We start from the raw sequence: 23251 nt of genomic DNA on the forward strand, positions 1-23251 counted from the left end.
GAAGAAGGACGCAAAGATACGTCGGCTGCCAAGATGGCGGGGACAATGTTGAGGTCTCTTAGCAAACTCGGACGTCCTTCAACAAAATTGATTTTAAATAGTAATTTAGTTAGCCCTGCTTTCACTGTCCTGCAAAACAGGTGAGATTCTCATATTTTGATAAGTGCAAGTATAGTTTAACCGGACAATAATGTCCAAATAGGTCGTTTAGGGATCAAAACGGTCACATAACAGCCAGCATTAGCTAGCTAACAAAAGGCACTGCTCATCATACAACAGCGTTTGGGCTTGTCGTTCACAGACCTGACACGCCACCCAACATCAACATATTGTGTCTTATGTTGTGTCAGAAGGAACTGTTGTATACTTGCTGTAACATTAAAACAGCTTTTAGTTAGTTGGCAAACCGGCTAACGTTAGTAGCTAGGTTACTTGAGTCGAATCATGTGGATTCTGACAGCACTGCAGCACATTCGATTCGTGGCCAGCTTGTCCTCTTGCGAACTAGCAGAGTAACGTTAACCTTACCTAGCAATTTCTTGCAATTAAAATGCATGTTTCTCACTCTTGTCTGAAAAAACGTCTACAATGAGTAGAACGTTGTCACAAAATAGGTCTGGATTCCAGGCTAGCTAGTTAGTCACCTTGTTGTAGTTTGCTAGGCTCAATAACAACACGTTTAGATAACGTTGTATGAGTGTTTACACAACCTGAAGCCAGTTACTGTATTGAGGTCAACAACACCGGTTGTACACCTCTCACACATTCATATGAATCACTTCAGAGTCAAATATAAAAACGTGTTAGACAGTAACTTGGAACAGTTCAGCCTTTTCGAGAGAGGAAAAAAAACAATCAATTTGTGCCTTGAGAAGTCGGCTATGAACCATTACCAACAGTTGGGTAATGCTTGATATTGAGGCCTGCTTTATACACAAAATCATTATATTTGGTGAGTCTCTGTAATTAGTGACCATGTCGTCAGTCTGTCTTGGTTGACCTAGAGCAAATTAATGCCCTACCCAGGCCTCCAGTCTACTTATATTAGGAGTTTACTTGGCACATGTTATCAAAAAGGTCAAATAAGGGGTGCTTATGTTTGTCCTGTTTCACACATGTACAAGTGTGTAACCTGTATAAGTGTGTGTGGTGTGAATTATTTTGATATTTTTTGCATATCCCACTCCCCCTGTATTATTTGTTATTGCTCTGAGAAAGCATTAGTTTACCTCACTAGAGTGTGTAGGTTAAACAAGTGGTTTTCAAACCTCCTCCTAGACATTTCACAATTTTGTTGTAGTCCTGAACTAGCTCACCTGATTCAGGTAGGCAAGGGCGCTTGATGATTAGTTCAAATACATGGAACGGCTGGGGGTCCCTGAGGAGAGGTTTAAAACCCCTTGGGTTAAACACTGGGTCATCCACATCCACACACTGCCTTAGTACCATTGATGCATCATGGTTGCTTGTTGTTCTCTCTTTCCAGGCAGAAACAGTGGCAGCCAGATGTGGAGTGGGCGGAGCAGTATGCCGGGGCGGTGATGTACCCCAGTGCCATCACTGAGAAATGGGTCCCCCCACCGTGGAATGGTACGCCCCACTGTTGTGTTCAGTCTTCATCTATAGGCCTGCTAGTTGTTATTACGGATGGGCATGAGTAATCGAGTACTCAAATTGACATCAAAACTCAATATTTAACCAGAGGTCACATTTTTTTTCAAATACTGTAAAACGATTTGGTTTAAATGTATTCTTGAAGACAACATTAATTTACCTTCACTCTAATGTTCCATTTGAACATGTGCATTTACGGGACACAACAGAAATGTAACCAAACCAAGTGTCACAGTTCTGCTCCCTAAATTCCCTTTCCCCTCCGTGTCTCGCTCACTCAATTGTGTTCCTATCACTCCCTTTACACACACGTGCTGTGTGCGCCTACAGAAATAAATGCCTATAAAAACGTATCTAACTGATGGGATTGGATACACAAGCTACATTCCTTGCCTAATGATGACGGTTTTATCACAAATTTGAAATGGACTGGTTGACTGAAGTAGGGAAGTATGTGTTCCAACAATGAGCTGCAGTTTTGGAATAATTGCGTCATTTTCCGCGTAGGCTACTTAGCGTTTGTCACTAGTTGCCACAAAGTCAAAGTTGGCTATATTGTTGTTGCTTTTTTGTCTTAATTTAAGGTTAGGCATAAGTTTAACATTGGGGTTAAGGGTTAATTTTAAAATCTGAGTTTTAAGAAGCAGAATTGTAGAAACAGGCAGGTTTTTGTGGCTGTAGTAACTAACGTTAGTGACAACCCTACTTTGCGAACTGCTAGTGGCATTTAGAATTGGTTAGCCTATTACTCCCCTAAACATACAGCTTCCACACTGAAAATATGCAAAAACATTAGTTTGATAAAGACAGAGCGTATTTTCATCAGAATCATTAAGCCTAGGCCTACTCACCAAACAGATGTCCTGGCCATAATTCATTCCCATGCAGTGTTCAATGTAGAATTGTTCATTGTTAAGAAACATTCCAAGGAACAGGCATACAGAAGATCGTTTTTGGTTTGTAACCCTGAAAAATGTCTTTCAACTTTCCAAATTGAGCCCCTTTTCAAATGATCACTCTTTGAAAATTACTTTTCCAGTCGCGAGATGCGAATCAATTCGCGCTATTCAGTTCTATTTTATTCTGTTATTTTACATCATATTTTTTTCTATAAAATAGGAGTCTTGACTGTGATAAGGGCTCGGGAAATAAGGGAGGCTTGTCTGCAAAATGAACGAAACAAGGCTATGCCATTGCACAGCCATCGGCTTCTACAAGCAAGAGCCACACTGCTGAGGTTACTACATTTTTGAAAATTGTGTTCCACGATATAATATAACCAGTTGATATTACAGTTTCAGTAAATTAATCTTAAATGGCACTTGTTTTTTTTATTGACTGAATATATGAGGCAATTTAGCAATTAGGGTTTGTTATCTGTATGAAAATGTATGCACTCACTAACTGTAAGTCACTCTGGATAAGAGTGTCTGCTAAATGACTAAAATGTAATGTGAAATGTTATCTGTAATGGTTATTATAAATTAGGCATTGTTGCTCACTGTTGGCATGTAGATAAATGCACACTTATTTTTTTACACTTATTTTTTTCCTTGTTCTAAAAATAGCTTTTTTTCATTCGAGTACTCAAAGTCAAAGGTCAAATCCCAAGTGGTTTTTTAGGCCCAAGTCCAAAGTTGTGTATTATGATTGAAATCTGTTTGTTTGATATGTGGTAGTTGCATTTTATTGACTGCTGCTCCATCAAACCTGATTGGCCACAACATTGTTGTCAGTGGTTTCTAAACTCATTCTGTGACTTTATCACTTTATTATAGATTTAGAATCATTCCACATCATGCTCTGTGACGTTGTCATACAGTCATTCTACATACAGCTTTATCTCAACTCGTATGCATGAATTCCGAACCAACTAGCCCAGGGGTGTCAAACTCATTTTAGCTCAGGGGCCACATGGAGGAAAATCTATTCCCAAGTGGGCAGGACCGGAAAAATCATGGTATATATAACTTAAAAACAACAACTTCAGATTGTTTTCTTTGTTTTAATACGATCAACATACAACATAAAGCTGGAGCCTGAGGACAGTGTGTCCAAAATAGTACAAGCACAACATCACTATTAATCATAAAACACGTCAAGTTTATTAGAAAATTCTAAAGAAAAAGAACACACAAACACACAATGCCTCAGTGATTAACAGAACTGTTTCACAGATCACAGAACTATATCAGGGTGTCATTTCTCAGGCAGAAATGTAGATAAAAAGAATGAAATCCTGTTCCCCAAACAAGTGCAAGAACCACAGAGTCAAGAATAGGTTAAATATACAAATAAAATAAAATCAATTAAAAACAATAGCACATCAACATAAAAACATATAAACATAAATCTGAAAGCGTTGCTCAAACTCCCGTAACAGTCCCGTTATTTTATCTTTGAACCGCTTCATGTCTGCCACATGTTGGGTCGCGCACACATTTTTCAGACAGGGGAAGTGAGCTGCATCACCACTGGCAAGTTGCGTCTCCCACAATGACAGCTTCAACTTGAAAGAACGTATGCTGTCATAATACTGCGTGACAACTTTGTTGCGCCCTTGCAGCTGTTTGTTCAAGTTATTCAGGTGCTCTGTAACATCCACCATAAATGCAAGGTCCTGCATCCATTCTGCGGAATGAAATTCTAACACTGGTTTGCCCTTTTCTTCCATGAACTGTTCAATTTCTTCTCGTAAATCAAAGAAACGCCTCAGCACAGCACCTCGGCTTAACCATCTTACCTCAGTGTGGTATGGCAGGCCATAGATGTGGTCTTTCTCTCTGAGAAGGCTGTCAAACTGACGGTGATTCAGGCTTCTGGATCGGATGAAATTAACAATTTGGATGACCACCATCATGACGTTATCCATCGTTAATGACTTGCAACACAAAGCCTCCTGGTGCAAAATACAGTGAAAAGTCAAAAAATCACGTCCTCCATTTGCAGATTGCACTTTCTCTCTGAACTTTGTCACAACGCCTGCTTTTTTCCCGATCATTGAGGGCGCACCATCTGTAGCCAGGCTGACAGCGCGGGACCAGTCCACTCCGACCCTGTCCAGCGCGCCGACGAGTGCGGTAAAAATATCAGCTGCTGTCGTTGTATCTGTCATCGGCACCAACTCCACGAACTCCTCGGTGACGGTCAATGTGTCATCAACTCCGCGGATGAAAATGGCCAGTTGTGCAACATCTGTAATGTCCGTGCTTTCATCAATTGCAACCGAAAACGCAATAAATGACTTTACTTTTTGCTTCAACTGGCTGTCCAAATCCACTGAAAGATCGGAAATCCTGTCTGCAACTGTGTTTCTTGTCAGGCTGATATTTGCAAAAGCCTGCCGCTTTTCAGGGCACACAATCTCCGCTGCCTTCATCATGCATGTTTTTACAAATTCACCCTCACTAAATGGTTTTGAAGCCACTGCGATTTCATTAGCAATGAGGTAGCTAGCTTTCACTGCAGCGTCACTGATGTCTCGGCTGTGAGTAAACACAGACTGCTGTTTCTTCAGACCCGCCAACAGTTCATTCACCTTCTCTCATCTCCGCTGTCCTTGAAAGTTGTCATATTTGTCGGCATGAAGACTCACATAGTGGCGACGAAGGTTATATTCTTTCAGCACTGCAACATGCTCTGAACACACCAAACATACAGCTTTCCCATTCAATTCCGTGAATAAATAGGATGACCATTTTTCTTGGAACACTCTGCACTCTGCGTCCACTTTTCTCTTTTTTGACAGAGACATATTGGGGCAATGAGGGTGCCAAAGCACATAATGTTAAAAGTAGAAGCCGTAATAAATATCGCGGGCAAAACAAAGTAGCTCATTGGCTGCACGTGCTTGACCTACTTGCTCTGCCCCGGTATAAACAGTTTGCTTGCTTAACACAATTGCTATTGCGCCATCCAGTGGACGCAATTGGAACAGCAGTTAATTTTATTGAAAAATTGCAGCGCATTTTTACTTTAAAAATAAAAAAAATAAAAACATTTTTTATTTTTTTTGGAAATCATCTCGCGGGCCGGATTAAACCCGTTTGCGGGCCTGATCCGGCCCGTGGGCCGGACGTTTGACACCCCTGAACTAGCCTGTCCAACCGCTCTCTCTTTCTTTTGTCTATGTAAAACTCTGACGAAGGCCAAGAGCCGAATTGACGAAGGCCAAGAGCGTTGATTGTACCTTTAAAATTTTTTATAGAACATGTTTATTTTCCAATTTAAAAAATACAGAGATACAAACATTGATATTCATTGTACTGTTGAATGGGATGGCACATTTAGAGGACAAAACAAAACTTAACTCACACATACAAAAATAAAATAAAACTATTAGGTGGTACATATTATAAAAAGACAGCATATAGTCATTACAAGCAGTGTAGTTAAACCAAAAATAAATATTGAGTGGAGTACAGCACAGAGTAGCAGCAGATCATCAACCCAGTTATGAAGGGGGAATAGACCATTTATCCAGTATTGGCTGCCATATTTTGTAAAACATTGGACTTCTATTGGAGGTATTGTATTGAATCTTTTCCATATGCATTACATTCCATAAATCCCGTAACAACATTTCAATGGTACAGTCTCCAATTTCCAAAATTGCAGAATGAGCCTTTTGGCTAATAGAGGACAAAAAGAGACAGCCTTCCCTTCCTGGTTGTTCCCATCAACTGTACCAAACAGAGAGACAGCCTTCCCTTCCTGGTTGTTCCCATCAACTGTACCAAACAGAGAGACAGCCTTCCCTTCCTGGTTATTCCCATCAACTGTACCAAACAGAGAGACAGACTTCCCTTCCTGGTTGTTCCCATCAACTGTACCCAACAGAGAGACAGCCTTCCCTTCCTGGTTGTTCCCATCAACTGTCCCAAACAGAGAGACAGCCTTCCCTTCCTGGTTATTCCCATCAACTGTACCAAACAGAGAGACAGCCTTCCCTTCCTGGTTGTTCCCATCAACTGTACCAAACAGAGAGACAGCCTTCCCTTCCTGGTTGTTCCCATCAACTGTCCCAAACAGAGAGACAGCCTTCCCTTCCTGGTTATTCCCATCAACTGTACCAAACAGAGAGACAGCCTTCCCTTCCTGGTTGTTCCCATCAACTGTACCAAACAGAGAGACAGCCTTCCCTTCCTGGTTGTTCCCAGCAACTGTCCCAAACAGAGAGACAGCCTTCCCTTCCTGGTTGTTCCCAGCAACTGTCCCAAACAGAGAGACAGCCTTCCCTTCCTGGTTGTTCCCATCAACTGTCCCAAACAGAGAGACAGCCTTCCCTTCCTGGTTATTCCCATCAACTGTACCAAACAGAGAGACAGCCTTCCCTTCCTGGTTGTTCCCAGCAACTGTCCCAAACAGAGAGACAGCCTTCCCTTCCTGGTTGTTCCCAGCAACTGTCCCAAACAGAGAGACAGCCTTCCCTTCCTGGTTGTTCCCATCAACTGTCCCAAACAGAGAGACAGCCTTCCCTTCCTGGTTGTTCCCATCAACTGTACCAAACAGACTGATCAATGGGTCTGGGGCTATAACTATCAAAGGCTTTAGATAAGTAGTCAAACATGAGAGCCCAGTAAACATGTAACTTAGGACATGTCTAAAATAAGTGGGTCAAAGTCCCCTCATCCTGCTTGCACCTCTCACACAGTGGTGAGGTGTCTGGGAATATTTTATGCAGTTTCACTTTTGAGTAATGTAACCTGTGTATCACCTTAAACTGAACAAGGTTGTGTCTGGCATTCACTGAACAGTGGTTTATATTCCTGAGAGCTTCTACCAAGCCCTTTTTAATAGTGTCTGTGGATACCTCTATGTGGGCCTGTAGCACATCATAATGTCTTGAGACCGACCCTTTTGAATGGGGTTTGACAAGGATAAGGCTATCTAATGTAGGATTCTTTGGCTTAATGCCGTACTGTGGGATATGTGTCCTTAAGAAGTTCCTGATTTGAATAAATATGTTGCTGGCATGTTAAACTAAACCCTGTAATTGTTGAAATGAAACTAAATGACCATCCATGTATAAGTTACCGATTGTTGTGAGCCCCTTCTCCCTCCACTGTGAAAACACCATATCATCCAATGCAGGGTGGAAAGCATGATTCAGGCAAATACAGTGGGTATGTTAAGAAAATACCTAATCTGTTTCCAGATCCTAAGAGTGTGACAAATGACTGGGTTAGAGCAGGGGTGTCAAACTCATTTTAGCTCAGGGGCCACATGGAGGAAAATCTATTCCCAAGTGGGCAGGACCGGAAAAATCATAGTATATATAACTTAAAAACAACAACTTCAGATTGTTTTCTTTGTTTTAATACGATCAACATACAACATAAAGCTGGAGCCTGAGGACAGTGTGTCCAAAATAGTACAAGCATAACATCACTATTAATCATAAAACACGTCAAGTTTATTAGAAAATTCTAAAGAAAAAGAACACACAAACACACAATGCCTCAGTGATTAACAGAACTGTTTCACAGATCACAGAACTATATCAGGGTGTCATTTCTCAGGCAGAAATGTAGATAAAAATAATGAAATCCTGTTCCCCAAACAAGTGCAAGAACCACAGAGTCAAGAATAGGTTAAATATACAAATAAAATAAAAACAATTAAAAACAATAGCACATCAACATAAAAACATATAAACATAAAGCTGGAGCCTGAGGACAGTGTCCAAAAGCACAACATCACTATTAATCATAAAACACCTCAAGTTATTTGAAAGTTCTGAGGACAAAGAACACACAAACACACAATGCCTCAGTGATTCACAGAAGTATATCACAGATCACAGAACTATATCAGGGTGTCATTTCTCAGGCAGAAATGTAGATAAAAATAATGAAATCCTGTTCCCCAAACAAGTGCAAGAACCACAGAGTCAAGAATAGGTTAAATATACAAATAAAATAAAATCAATTAAAAACAATAGCACATCAACATAAAAACATATAAACATAAATCTGAAAGCGTTGCTCAAACTCCCGTAACAGTCCCGTTATTTTATCTTTGAACCGCTTCATGTCTGCCACATGTTGGGTCGCGCACACATTTTTCAGACAGGGGAAGTGAGCTGCATCACCACCGGCAAGTTGCGTCTCCCACAATGACAGCTTCAACTTGAAAGAACGTATGCTGTCATAATACTGCGTGACAACTTTGTTGCGCCCTTACAGCTGTTTGTTCAAGTTATTCAGGTGCTCTGTAACATCCACCATAAATGCAAGGTCCTGCATCCATTCTGCGGAATGAAATTCTAACACTGGTTTGCCCTTTTCTTCCATGAACTGTTCAATTTCTTCTCGTAAATCAAAGAAACGCCTCAGCACAGCACCTCGGCTTAACCATCTTACCTCAGTGTGGTATGGCAGGCCATAGATGTGGTCTTTCTCTCTGAGAAGGCTGTCAAACTGACGGTGATTCAGGCTTCTGGATCGGATGAAATTAACAATTTGGATGACCACCTTCATGACGTTATCCATCTTTAATGAATTGCAACACAAAGCCTCCTGGTGCAAAATACAGTGAAAAGTCAAAAAATCACGTCCTCCATTTGCAGATTGCACTTTCTCTCTGAACTTTGTCACAACGCCTGCTTTTTTCCCGATCATTGAGGGCGCACCATCTGTAGCCAGGCTGACAGCGCGGGACCAGTCCACTCCGACCCTGTCCAGCGCGCCGACGAGTGCGGTAAAAATATCAGCTGCTGTCGTTGTATCTGTCATCGGCACCAACTCCACGAACTCCTCGGTGACGGTCAATGTGTCATCAACTCCGCGGATGAAAATGGCCAGTTGTGCAACATCTGTAATGTCCGTGCTTTCATCAATTGCAACCGAAAACGCAATAAATGACTTTACTTTTTGCTTCAACTGGCTGTCCAAATCCACTGAAAGATCGGAAATCCTGTCTGCAACTGTGTTTCTTGTCAGGCTGATATTTGCAAAAGCCTGCCGCTTTTCAGGGCACACAATCTCCGCTGCCTTCATCATGCATGTTTTTACAAATTCACCCTCACTAAATGGTTTTGAAGCCACTGCGAGTAAACACAGACTGCTGTTTCTTCAGACCCGCCAACAGTTCATTCACCTTCTCTCATCTCCGCTGTCCTTGAAAGTTGTCATATTTGTCGGCATGAAGACTCACATGGTGGCGACGAAGGTTATATTCTTTCAGCATTGCAACATGCTCTGAACACACCAAACATACAGCTTTCCCATTCAATTCCGTGAATAAATAGGATGACCATTTTTCTTGGAACACTCTGCACTCTGCGTCCACTTTTCTCTTTTTTGACAGAGACATATTGGGGCAATGAGGGTGCCAAAGCACATAATGTTAAAAGTAGAAGCCGTAATAAATATCGCGGGCAAAACAAAGTAGCTCATTGGCTGCACGTGCTTGACCTACTTGCTCTGCCCCGGTATAAACAGTTTGCTTGCTTAACACAATTGCTATTGCGCCATCCAGTGGACGCAATTGGAACAGCAGTTTATTTTATTGAAAAATTGCAGTGCATTTTTATACTTTACCCCCCCCCAAAAAAAGACATTTTTTTTATTTATTTTTTTATCATCTCGCGTGCCGGATTAAACCCGTTTGCGGGCCTGATCCGGCCCGCGGGCCGGACGTTTGACACCCCTGGGTTAGAGTCATAAGTGTTTTTTTCACATATGCTGGGCTATTAACAAGTGCAGGAGTGAGAAACGTTGACAGGAGGCCTGCTCAGTCAAAAGCCATGAAGGCATATCATTCTGTCGGATCCCAGGTAAACTTTCCCTCCAGAAAGACACAATGTTCAGATTAGCAGCCCAATAATACAGTTTAAAGTGAGGAAGGCCAAAACCCCCCTCTATCTTGTACTTGCATAAATGCTTCTTTGAAATTCTGGCTGCCTTGTTATCCCATAAGAATGGAATTACTATTGAATACAGTTTCTTAAAATAGCTTTGTGGTATGAAATTGGGTAGACATTGGAAGAGGTAAAGAAACCTGGGTAGGACAACCGTTTTAATAGCGTTTATACGACCAACCAAGGAAATAGGCAGAGTTGTCCAAAAATCAATTTTTTGTTTAAGCTGATCAATTTTCATGTCCCAATTCGTTTTCAATAGCTGATGAAGTTTTCTTGTCACTACAATGCCAAGGCTTGTGAACTTGTCCTTCACTGTTCTAAATTGGGTAGATTGCAGAAATTGCATATCCACAGGCCGAGATATCGGCATCAATTCGCATTTTTGCCAGTTTATCTTGTAAATAAAATAAATTGGTCATTTAGCAGACGCTCTTATCCAGAGCGACTTACAGGAGCAATTAGGGTTAAGTGCCTTGCTCAAGGGCACAGACAGTTTTTTCACCTAGTCGGCTCGGGGATTAGAACCAGCGACCTTTCGGTTACTGGCACAACGCTCTTAACAACTAAGCTACCTGCCGCCCTGTAGCCAGAGAAGGAGCCAAATGTACTTATCAAGTTAAGTAAGGGGGGAATATAAGTTTTAGGCATGGATAAAAACAAAAGAACATCGTCTACATAGAGAGAGATTTTGTGCTGCGTGTCTTTTATCTTAAGGGGAGCTATATCTGCACATACGCAAATGCGAGTAGCAAGGGGTTCCATTGTATAGCGAAGAGAGCAGGCGAAATAGGGTACCACTGTCGACAGCCTTTGAACAGGCGGAATGACTACGACATCTCCTGATTGGTTACCACGGATGCCATTGGGTGTGCATAAATAATTCTTATCCAATTAATAAATAACTTTCCAAACCCGAAATGCTCCAGAATTCTATTACATATCCATTGGGCCCAGGGGCCTTGCTGTTTGGAAATTGTGCTATCGCTGTGTTATGCTCCTCTAAATTTATCCCGGCACCGAGTGCAGCAGCTTGCCCCCCTGTCTAGTTTAGGAAGTTCACATTCAGTGAGAAAGCGTTCCATAGTTTGTGGATCAGTAGCATTTCGATTGATATAGCTCTGAGTAAAACTGCGCAAAGCATTTATTAATATCCTGCAGATCTGTTACTATTTTACCATTCTTGTCTTTTTATTTTATGAATAGCTCTAGATGCCTGTACATGCCTTAGCTGTCTTGCTAATAATTTATGTGGTTGTCACCCAGTTCAAAATAACTGTTGCATTCTAGCAAGTAAAGAGGCCACCCGTTTGGAAAGGATAGTATTGTATTCATATTTCAACTTTGTGATCTTCTCAAGAACTGCATTCGAGGAATTTGTTCTAAAAACATTCTCTTGTTCCCCCTAACTCTCTTTCAATTAATTTCAACCTAGTATTGGCGCATTTCTTCCTCTCCGATGTATATGAAATAATGTAACCTCTAATCACAGCCTTGAGAGATTCCCAAAGGGTGGAGTCGTCAACATCCCCCGTGTCGTTAGCTCAGAGGAAAAAAGCAATCTGCTCCATCAAATACTGACACAGTCTCATCTTTCAACAAGTAGTCTGTAATTAGAATCGGTTTATAGGTAACCGATGCAGCTGCTGAAATTAGTTTGGAGTCCAACAAAAAATAGTCAATTCTGGAATATGACTTATGAACTGATGAAAATAAAGAATAATCCCTATCAGTCTCCAAATATCGACAATGTTAAGGTTTGTCATCAATGTATTTAGACAGTCACTGGCATTTGATTGTTGAAGTGACCTTGATAGCTGTTTATCTAAAAGAGGATCTAACATACAGTTAAAGTTGCCTCCAACAATAACACTTGTATCTGAGATATTTGCTATGGCCTTAAATACCCTTTGTAAAAAATAATGGATCATCGAAGTTGGGTCCATATAAATTGACCAAGGTTATTGGTATCGAATTCAGTGTACCAGCCACAATAATATACCGACCATTAGGATCTGAAATCGAGGATGAGTAAATAAAAGGAATGTTTTTCCTTATCAGGATTGCTACCCCTCTCGCTTTTGCATCAAAATTAGACTGGTATATCTGACTGATCCAGCCGACTAGTAGTTTGTCCTAAGCCGAGCGTTTTAATGAGTTTCTTGAAGAAGCACTATGTCAGCGCCAAGTGATTTAAGATGGGAAAAAACCTTAGCTCTTTTCACGACATGACCCAAGCCATTGCAGTTCCAACTGACTATCTTTAATCCACCAGGTCTACTCTATGCCTGGTCACTATGTGGCATTTCTTATTTTAGAGCAAATTGTTGCTGTCATACAAAACCCAAAAGGAAAACGTCCCGCCGTGCGGGTACTTGTCATGCCACCTGTACTAAAAGTGAACATAAAACACAGACCCCATCCCCCCTCCCGTTCCATTACTGAGTGACTTCCCCAAACGAAGCACTCCTTGACTAACACACAAACCTTACGGTACCTAGACATAAAGCCTGAACTAACTCGGCATCTATAGATGCTCCGCATTTAAACAAATATTAAATAACACTTATCTCTCACGTCAGGGGCTGTGGGACTAAAACATGATTGGCTAAACAATACTATATAAGCAATAACATCTCACCCATCATTATAAGTCCCAATGTCTGATCTTCTGATCGAAAAGACATCGGCAGGAAATTCAAACACGTTCCTGGCCTGTATTTGCCACTTAGCCTGCTGACAGCAGTTCTGTATCCTCAGCCAGGGAGCTTGCTTGACAAGAACAGGTCGGCCTCTTTTGGGTTGTCAAACGTACGTGTTGATCCCTCGACTGTCATCTTAAACCAGGCTGGGAAGAGGAATCAATACCGGATGTTGGCCGCCCTGCATTTCTTGCACAACTCATCATACTCTTTCCGTTGGTTCCTCACCTCCAAAGTAAGATCTGGGTAGAAAGACACCCTGGCTCCGTTGTAGTTAAGGGGGAACTTATGACTAGCCAGCTTGAGGATGAGATCCCTGGTCTGGGGATAGTGCAGCCGTGGTGGTGCGCCCTTGGCCGGCTTCGTTGCCTGTGATCTGTGTGCGCGGTCGATCAGCATGGGCGTTTTGAAGTGTTCACTCCCCAGCAATACTGGTATCAGCGCCGAAACAAATTCAGTGGGTTTCCCTTTCTCAGTGTCCTGCTGGATCCCAAATATCCGGATGTTCGGCCGTCTTGAATGTGACTCGAGCATTTCCATTCGGGCTTTCAGGGTTTTGTTGTCATTTTCTCAATGTCCTGTAGCCTGGTCTTTTGATCAACTGTCGTCTGCTCGACCTCATACACCCTACCCTTGTTTGCCTTCACAGTTTCAGTCAAAGTCCCAATACTCTTTGAGATATCAGCCAACCTTGTGTCCACCTTCTTGCTTAGTGAGTTTATAGCGGCCAGTAGGTCACTTGGAGTAGGTTCTGTGGGGAGCTCTTGGGAGCTAGCATCTTCAGCTAACTCCTCGTGGGTTGGCGATGTTGACATCGGTTTGTTGTCTGTCTCATCCAAATGATCTTGTTTAGCGCCCCCTTTTTTTGGTGCCTTTTCCTTTTGTCATATTGCCAGACAATGTTTAAAGTTATAGGGGGTGAGAGATTAAGATAAATATAAATTTGTTTCAAAATTGAGCGGAGCTCTAACAAAACACGTCTATTCCATAGCACGCTCTCTAGCCCCCCCCCCCCCCCCCCGGTTTTACTTTTAACAATAAAGTAGCTTTCTTATCAACTTTAACTGCCAAATCTCCTCTCAATCTCGCTCTCGCTCTCCACAGATAAGGATGCTCCTATGGAGAAGGAGGTGTCTAACCTGACCATTAACTTTGGCCCCCAGCACCCCGCGGCCCACGGCGTGCTGCGTCTGGTGCTGGAGCTCAGCGGGGAGTCAGTGAAGAAGTGTGATCCCCACGTGGGCCTGCTGCACCGCGGCACAGAAAAACTAATTGAGTACAAGACCTACCTGCAGGTACGTAACACCATGTAGCACACCTAGAGACAGTAAGGTATGGCACCAAGTGGTATGTAAGAAAACAACATCCAAAAACACTAAGGCTGAATCATGGCAGAATAGTTAAACCTGCAGCTAGGATAGCAAATTGGCTGAAAGTTACTAGCGTCAGTGTCCTGGCTAAGATGCTTGTAATGTACAATCTCGTGTTAAGGCTCTTCTATAACGAGCATATTTTTGTTTGATGAAATGTATTGACCAATCTTCCTGTGTGTACTATAGGCGCTGCCCTACTTTGACAGGCTGGACTACGTGTCCATGATGTGTAACGAGCAGGCCTACTCTCTGGCCGTGGAGAAGCTGCTCAACATCCAGGCCCCTCCCCGCGCACAGTGGATCAGAGGTGAGACCAGGTGCTTCTAGACGACCATGCCAGAAAGGACAAACTAACCAATACCTTCAACTGATGAGCAAACCAACTTAAATGAGCTTTTTTTTCCCGAATTGTAGGTTCAGAGATAAGGGTACAGTTTGGGTTAACAAGTGGCATTTGTGGTTAAAAACGTGCTGCGCCTCCCTCCTTTACCAGCACGACAATAACAAGCGTAAGAATCATGACGACCTTAGGTAATCTGGCCCCATTTACCCTTTTATAGTCACTAGTATGAAAATGTAAGCACGCACTAACTGTAAGTCGCTCTGGATGAGAGCGTCTGCTAAATGACTAAAATGTCTAAAATGTCACTAGGGGGCAGTAGTTAGCTACATGGAGTTCAACAGTCAACATGGGAATACAGTGGGACTGTGGCTTGTCATGGAACACAATCTCCACACAGGCAGAAGATGGGCAACAGTGGGTGAATTAAGTAAGTATGACTTTTCAGTGTCAACTTGTCTTGTAGTTCTTTTCGGCGAGCTGACTCGCATCCTGAACCACATCATGGCCATCACCACACACGCCCTGGACATCGGAGCCATGACCCCCTTCTTCTGGATGTTCGAGGAGAGAGAGAAGGTGAGAACAGAAACAGAATTTAGGATCTGGGGCCGTATGTATCAAGCATCACAGAGAAGGAGTGATGATGTAGAATCAGTTTTGCCTTTTCGATCATAACGAATCAGATTAAAGCATTCTGAGATGCTTTATGAACGGGTCCTGATCTTCCTCCCTCCTTTTGCTGAAGTAGCCATTTTTAACTCCTTAAATAATAATATGCCATTTAGCAGACGCTTTTATAGATGTGCGCATACATTTTTACGTATGGGTGGTCCCGGGGATCGAACCCACTACCCTGGCGTTACAAGCGCCATGCTCTACCAATTGAGCTACAGAGGGGGTTTTAAAGTCCAATGCAGCCGTTCTTATCTGAATATCAAGTCATTTCTGGGTTACTATTAAGTATATTACTGTGATTGTTTTCAGTTAAAATTGTGAAAAAGAAACAAAAATTGCTTCGTAGCAAAGAGCAATTTCTCAAGCAAGAATTTTGCGAGGACTGTCTGAGAGTGGTCTGAGTGGGGATGGGGAAAACTAGCTGGCAGAGAGGTTTGGAACTCTCTTTCTTATTGGTATATTAACAAATGTAATGTCACCAGACAGGCCAAAACTCCATCTCACCCAAACAGGCCGAAATTTAAGGCAGTCTTTTCAAACGTCTCATACACTAAAAGTGCATTATCATAATTTTCACAATTTCCCAGTATTATTCCAACCTCAGTGTGTAAATATATGTAAAACACAATCATGTTTTTGATTGCACTGGACCTTTAATGGTGTTTTGTCTTGTCTCTATCCTTCTCCTAGATGTTTGAGTTCTATGAGCGTGTCTCAGGGGCCAGGATGCATGCAGCCTACGTCAGACCTGGAGGAGTACACCAGGTGAGGGCTTCCTGTGAACTAAGTGTTATGGGGTTGCTCCTGGGTGACGTTTCCCCTAGGTCCAGATCTAGGATCAGCATCCTCTCCCCCAATCCTAACATTCACCGGGGGGGGGGGGGGGGGGGACCACAAAACTGACCCAAGATCAGCGTCTAGGGGCAACTTCACCCTACAGCTATTTATTGTTTCATTTTATTTTTTATTTCACCTTTATTTAACCAGGTAAGCCAGTTGAGAACAAGTTCTCATTTACAACTGCGACCTGGCCAAGATAAAGCAAAGCAGTGCGATAAAAACAACACCCCCCCCCCCCCCCCCACCCCCCGCACTGTGACATATGGGGTAAAAAAACATAAAGTCAAAAAAATACAACAGAAAATATATATACGGTGTGTGCAAATGTAGCAAGTTATGGAGGTAAGGCAATATATAGGCTATAGTGCAAAATAATTACAATTAGTATTAACACTGGAATGCTAGGTGTGCAAGAGATTATGTGCAAATAGAGATACTGGGGTGCAAAAGAGCAAAATAAATAACAATATAGGGATGAGGTAGTTGGGTGGGCTAATTTCAGAAGGGCTGTGTACAGGTGCAGTAATCGGTAAGGTGCTCTGACAACTGATGCTTAAAGTTAGTGAGGGAGATAAGTGTCTCCAGCTTCAGAGATTTTTGCAATTTGTTCCAGTCATTGGCAGCAGAGAACTGGAAGGAATGGCGGCCAAAGGAGGTGTTGGCTTTGGGAATGACCAGTGAGATATACCTGCTGGAGCGCAGACTACGGGTGGGTGCTGCTATGGTGACCAATGAGCTAAGATAAGGCGGGGATTTGCCTAGCAGTTATTTATAGATGGCCTGGGGCCAGTGGGTTTGACGACGAACATGTAGTGAGGACCAGCCAACAAGAGCGTACAGGTCACGGTGGTGGGTAGTGTATGGGGCTTTGGAGACAAAACGGATGGCACTGTGATAGACTACATCCAATTTGCTGAGTAGAGTGTTGGAGGCTATTTTGTAAATGACATCGCCGAAGTCAAGGATCGGTAGGATAGTCAGTTTTACGAGGGCATGTTTGGCAGCATGAGTGAAGGAGGCGTTTGTTGCGAAATAGGAAGCCGATTCTAGATTTAACTTTGGATTGGAGATTCTTAATGTGAGTCTGGAAGGAGAGTTTACAGTCTAACCAGACACCTAGGTATTTGTAGTTGTCCACATACTCTAGGTCAGACCCGTCGAGAGTGGTGATTCTAGTGGGGTGGGCGGGTGCCAGCAGCGTTCAATTGAAGAGCATGTATTTAGTTTTACTAGTGTTTAAGAGCAGTTGGAGGCTACTGAAGGAGTGTTGTATGGCATTGAAGCTCGTTTGGAGGTTTGTTAACACAGTGTCCAATGAAGGGCCAGATGTATACAAAATGGTGTCGTCTGCGTAGAGGTGGATCTGAGAGTCACCAGCAGCAAGAGCGACATCATTGATATACTATATAGCTATGGGACTCGATGTATGCGATGGAATGGTCGCTATAAAGATAAGATGATTGTGTTATCTGTTTGTTCCAGGACATGCCACTGGGACTAATGGATGACATCTACGAGTGGTGCAAGAACTTCTCCATCAGAATAGACGAGGTGGAGGAAATGTTGACCAACAACCGTATCTGGAAGAACCGCACTGTGGACATCGGGGTTGTGTCTGCAGAGGACGCACTCAACTATGGCTTCAGGTGAGATGCACTTTCACACACACACACACACACACATACACTCTCAAACTGTTGAGAAGCTAATGAAAGATGTAACTAACTCAAATCAAATTGTATTGGTCACATACAGTGCCTTGCAAAAGTATTCATCCCCCTTGGTGTTTTTCCTATTTTTTTGCATTACAACCTGTAATTTAAATGGATTTTTATTTGGATTTCATGTAATGGACATACACAAAATAGTCCAAATTGGTGAAGTGAATAGAAAAAAAAAACTTGTTTCAAAAATTTCTAAAAAATAAATTACGGAAAAGTGGTGTGTGCATATGTATTCACCCCCTTTGCTATGAAGCCCCTAAATAAGATCTGGTGTAACCAATTACCTTCAGAAGTCACATAATTAGTTAAATAAAGTCCACATGTGTGCAATCTAAGTGTCACATGATCTGTCACATGATCTCAGTATATATACACCTGTTCTGAAAGGCTCCAGAGTCTGCAACACCACTAAGCAAGGGGCACCACCAAGCAAGCGGCACCATGAAAACCAAGGAGCTCTCCAAACAGGTCAGGGTCAAAGTTGTGGAGAAGTACAGATCAGGGTTGGTTTATAAAAAAAGATCAGAAACTTTGAACATCCCACGGAGCACCACTAAATCCATTATACATTTATTTTGAAAGAATATGGCACCACAACAAACCTGCCAAGAGAGGGCCGCCCACCAAAACTCACGGACCATGCAAGGAGGGCATTAATCAGAGAGGCAACAAATAGACCAAAGATAACCCTGAAGGAGCTGCAAAGCTCCACAGCGGAGATTGGAGTATCTGTCCATTTTACCACTTTAAGCCGTACACTCCACAGAGCTGGGCTTTACGGAAGAGTGGCCAGAAAAAAGCCATTGCTTAAAGAAAAAAATAAGCAAACACGTTTGGTGTTCGCCAAAAGGCATGTGGGAGACTCCCCAAACATATGGAAGCAGGTACTCTGGTCAGATGAGACTGAATAATGGATGGCGCTAAAAACAGGGAAATTCTTGAGGGAAACCTGTTTCAGTCTTCCAGAGATTTGAGACTGGGACGGAGGTTCACCTTCCAGCAGGACAATGACCCTAAGCATACTGAGTGGGTTAAGGGGAAACATTTAAAAGTCTTGGAATGGCCTAGTCAAAGCCCAGACCTCAATCCAATTGAGAATCTGTGGTATGACTTAAAGATTGCTGTGCACCAGCGGAACCCATCCAACTTGAAGGAGATGGAGCAGTTTTGCCTTGAAGAATGGGCAAAAATCCCAGTGGGTAGATGTGCCAAGCTTATAGATACATACCCCAAGAGACTTGCAGCTGTAATTGCTGCAAAAGGTGGCTCTACAAAGTATTGAATTTGGGGTGGTGAATAGTTATGCACGCTCAAGTTTTTTTTGGTCTTATTTCTTGTTTGTTTCACAATAACAAATATTTTGCATTTTCAAAGTGGTAGGCATGTTGTGTAAATCAAATTATACAAACCCCCCAAAAATCTAAATAGGAAAAATGCGAAGGGGGGTGAATACTTTCGCAAGCCACTGTACACATGTTTAGCCAAAGTTATTGCGGGTGTAGCTAAATGCTTGTGTTTATAGCTCCAACAGTGCAGTAATATCTAACAATTCACAACAATACACACAAATCTAAAAATAAAAGACTCCCTCTACTTGTCTGTCAGTGGTGTGATGCTGAGGGGTTCAGGCATCAAGTGGGACCTGAGGAAGTCTCAGCCCTACGACAAGTATGACGAGGTGGAGTTTGACGTCCCCATCGGCAGCAAGGGAGACTGCTACGACAGGTGAGAAGAACGCCTACTATCCTCTCTCTCTCTGTCTGCCTCTCTCGCTCGTTTACTTAGTATTGCCTTTGTATAGATGAGCGATTTTGACTGTTTTACCTTCATATTTATCATTGATTGTTTTTGATTGTATCCTCTACATCAGGGTTGCCCAACCCTGTTCCTGGAGAGCTACCCTCCTGTAGGTTTCCGCTCCAACCCCAGGTGTTACTAACCTGATTCATCTTATCAACCTGCTAATTATTAGAATCAGGTGTGCTAGATTAGGGTTGGAGCAAAAACCTACAGGACGGTAGCTCTCCAGGAACCGGGTTGGGCAGTCCTGCTCTTTTTTGCCTTGTCGGGGGCTTGTCTAGTGGTAGTGCTGCCACACCCGGTCCACATATGCCCCTGGAGGGCAGCGGTTCAATCCCCCGTTCCACCACTCACGTTCTCTGCTGGATCCCTCATCTGTCTCCCCATCTACTTAACAATATTTATATTTACATCTTGTTTTGTTCCCTCCCTCTTTGTCCTTGGTGTTGCTCAGGTACCTGTGCAGGGTGGAGGAGATGAGACAGAGTCTCAGGATCATGATCGAGGCCCTCAACAAGATGCCAGCAGGAGAGATCAAAGTGGACGACGCCAAGGTGGCCCCGCCCAAGAGATCTGAGATGAAGGTGAGAACGACTAAATGGAATTTGATTTGAGATCATTTAGGACAGTGGGGTGCACATTTTTGTTTTTGCCCTAGCACTAACACACCGGATTCAACTAATCAAAGGCTTGATGAGTTAATTAGTTGAATCAGGTGTCTGAGTGCACCTTTTTGGGTGCTCAGGACCATGATGAAGAAACACTGATTTTGGACATTTAGATCATCCCTGCCGACTTCCTCTGCCTTACCCTATAGTTAAACTCAAGCCCTGGTTATGGTGGAGTGTTGCACATTGAGTCTACATAAGCATAAACATCAGTTGTAATGGTGGTTAATGTTCCCATGTTAGATGTCCATGGAGTCTCTGATCCATCACTTTAAGTTGTACACAGAGGGTTACCAGGTGCCCCCCGGATCCACATACACAGCTGTAGAAGCACCCAAGGTAAGCCCTCCCTCCCTCAGACATACATGGATAGAAGAGCTTTGAGCCTTTCTCTGTTTGTAATTTAACCTCATACTTTGAGGATATTCTAAATGTGCAGTTTACTGTTTGTAATGGTGAGATTCTCCTCCAACTGATCAATGTTGTAGGTCATAGGACGCCTTTAGATATAACACAATTTCATGTCATTTATTACATTGATTTGACAGCCAGATATTCTGTAAATGTGCCAGATTTAGCTAGCTGGTTAATTAGAATCTGTAGTCCCTGGGAAAGTAGATAAAAACACTGAATTATATTATGATGTTGTGTAATGTGATCTCCTCTCCTGTCTCTTCCAGGGAGAGTTTGGTGTGAATGTGTTGGGTAGGAATATTAATATGTAATATTGTGTTATTTTCCAGGGAGAGTTTGGTGTGTATTTGGTATCTGACGGTTCCAGCAGGCCCTACCGCTGCAAAATCAAAGCTCCAGGATTTGCTCACTTGGTACGGGGAGTTCAAACTACCACAACACAGAAAGAATTCACACCCTGAATTATTTAACGCAGTTATTATAAATTATTCAATGTGTTAAACAGCTTCCTCCTCAAGGCTACTTACAGTTCATTAAGGACATTTAGAAACCAGTATAAAAGCATTTGTAAAAGAACACAAGCCCAACCCTGCCTTCCCCTCTCTGTCTCTGTTGTAACATGTTTGTTCTAGGGACATTAACACACCAGACCGTCCCAAACTGTTTTAGTTTCTGTATCAAATCACGATAAAATAACTTTATTGAAAGTGCATTGCGCAAACGTGTCGCAACACAGATGAAATAAGAAAAAGGTTATGTATGATGCTTCTTGCTGTTTATAGTTGAATTGGAGTTGGTTGGATTGGAGTTGGTTGATGGTTTTGCGATGTTGTCTTCCCCAGGCTGCCCTGGATATGATGGCTAAAGGACACATGCTGGCTGACGTAGTGGCCATTATTGGTAAGACATGTTTCTACTGGGTCATGTTCAGTAGGACACACTGTAGCAAAATGTTTTGCGACGGATAACAAAAATCTGTGTTCTGATTGTATTAGTACCTCTGTTTTAAAAACAAATCTATCTCTGCTTAACACGACCCTTATGTTATCAGTCAACCATTGAATATCAGAATCCTTAGCAATGAAATTAATGTACACTGAACAAAAATATAAACGCAACATGCAACAATTTCAACAATTTTACTGAGTTACAGTTCATATAATGAAATCGGTCAATTGAAATAAATTCATTAGGCCCTAGTCTATGGATTTCACATGCTATACATGTTGGTCACAGATACCTTTAAAAAAAAAAATATGAGCGTGGATCAGAAAACCAGTCAGTATCTGGTGTGACCACCATTTGCCTCATCTCCTTCGTGTAGAGTTGATCAGGCTGTTGATTGTGGCCTGTGGAATGTTGTCCCACTCCTCTTCAATGGCTGTGCGAAGTTGCTGGATATTGGCGGGAACTGGAACACGTTGTTGTCCTGGGCTGGCGTGGTAACATGTGGTCTGCGGTTGTGAGGCCGGTTGGACGTACTGCTAAATTCTCTAAAATGATGTTGGAGGCGGCTTATGGTAGAGAAATGAACATTCAATTATCTGGCAACAGCTCTGGTGTACATTCCTGCAGTCAGCATGCCAATTGCACACTCCCTCTAAACATGAGACATCTATGGCTTTGTGTTGTGTGACAAAACGGCCCATTTTAGTGGTCTTTTATTGTCCCCAGCACAAGGTGCACCTGTGTAATCATCATGCTGTTTAATCAGCCTCTTGATATGCCACACCTGTCGGGTGGATTATCTTGGCAATGGAGAAATGCTCACTAACAGGGATGTAAACAAATTTGTGCACAAAATTTGAGAGAAATAAGCTTTTTGCGCGTATGGAAAATGTCTGATCTTTTATTTCAGCTCATGAAACGTGGGACCAACACTTTACATGTTGCGTTTATATTTTTGTTCAGCGTAGTTCCTGTTAAAAAATGTATGGTCACCGATGTATATGGTTGAGTTTTTGCTACTTTTTCTTGTGACAGGCACCCAGGACATTGTGTTTGGAGAAGTTGACCGTTAAGTTAAAACACCTGACTGTTGAATGATGACACTCATAGTTCCACTCTGAAGAGGATTTCTCAGCGTTGTCATTACTGTTTGTCTCCCATTCACTGTACTGATATTCTGACAGATGGGCCAACTCGTAATCATCGATGTATAATGCTATAAACCTAATAAATATTTTATGACTGATCGGTCAAATAGTGTCAATTCACTTATCATTATCTTTGTAG

General features: G+C 42.4%; 1 protein-coding gene across 1 annotated transcript; it reads left to right on the top strand.

Moving 5' to 3' along the window:
* On the top strand, positions 1-23210 carry LOC311132803 (NADH dehydrogenase [ubiquinone] iron-sulfur protein 2, mitochondrial-like). The gene is made up of 13 exons (XM_084166143.1): positions 1-140; positions 1487-1590; positions 14284-14474; positions 14739-14859; positions 15359-15471; positions 16261-16335; positions 17893-18056; positions 19740-19859; positions 20389-20518; positions 20846-20941; positions 21346-21429; positions 21859-21916; positions 23000-23210. Exons 1-13 carry the CDS (start codon positions 34-36, stop codon positions 23035-23037), a joined length of 1401 nt encoding a protein of 466 aa, XP_084022269.1. The 5' UTR covers positions 1-33; the 3' UTR covers positions 23038-23210.
* The last annotated feature ends 41 nt before the right edge of the window (positions 23211-23251 follow it).

This window comes from Coregonus lavaretus, assembly GCF_964263955.1.
Source record: "Coregonus lavaretus genome assembly, chromosome: 7".
Classification (NCBI taxonomy): Eukaryota; Metazoa; Chordata; class Actinopteri; order Salmoniformes; family Salmonidae; genus Coregonus; species Coregonus lavaretus.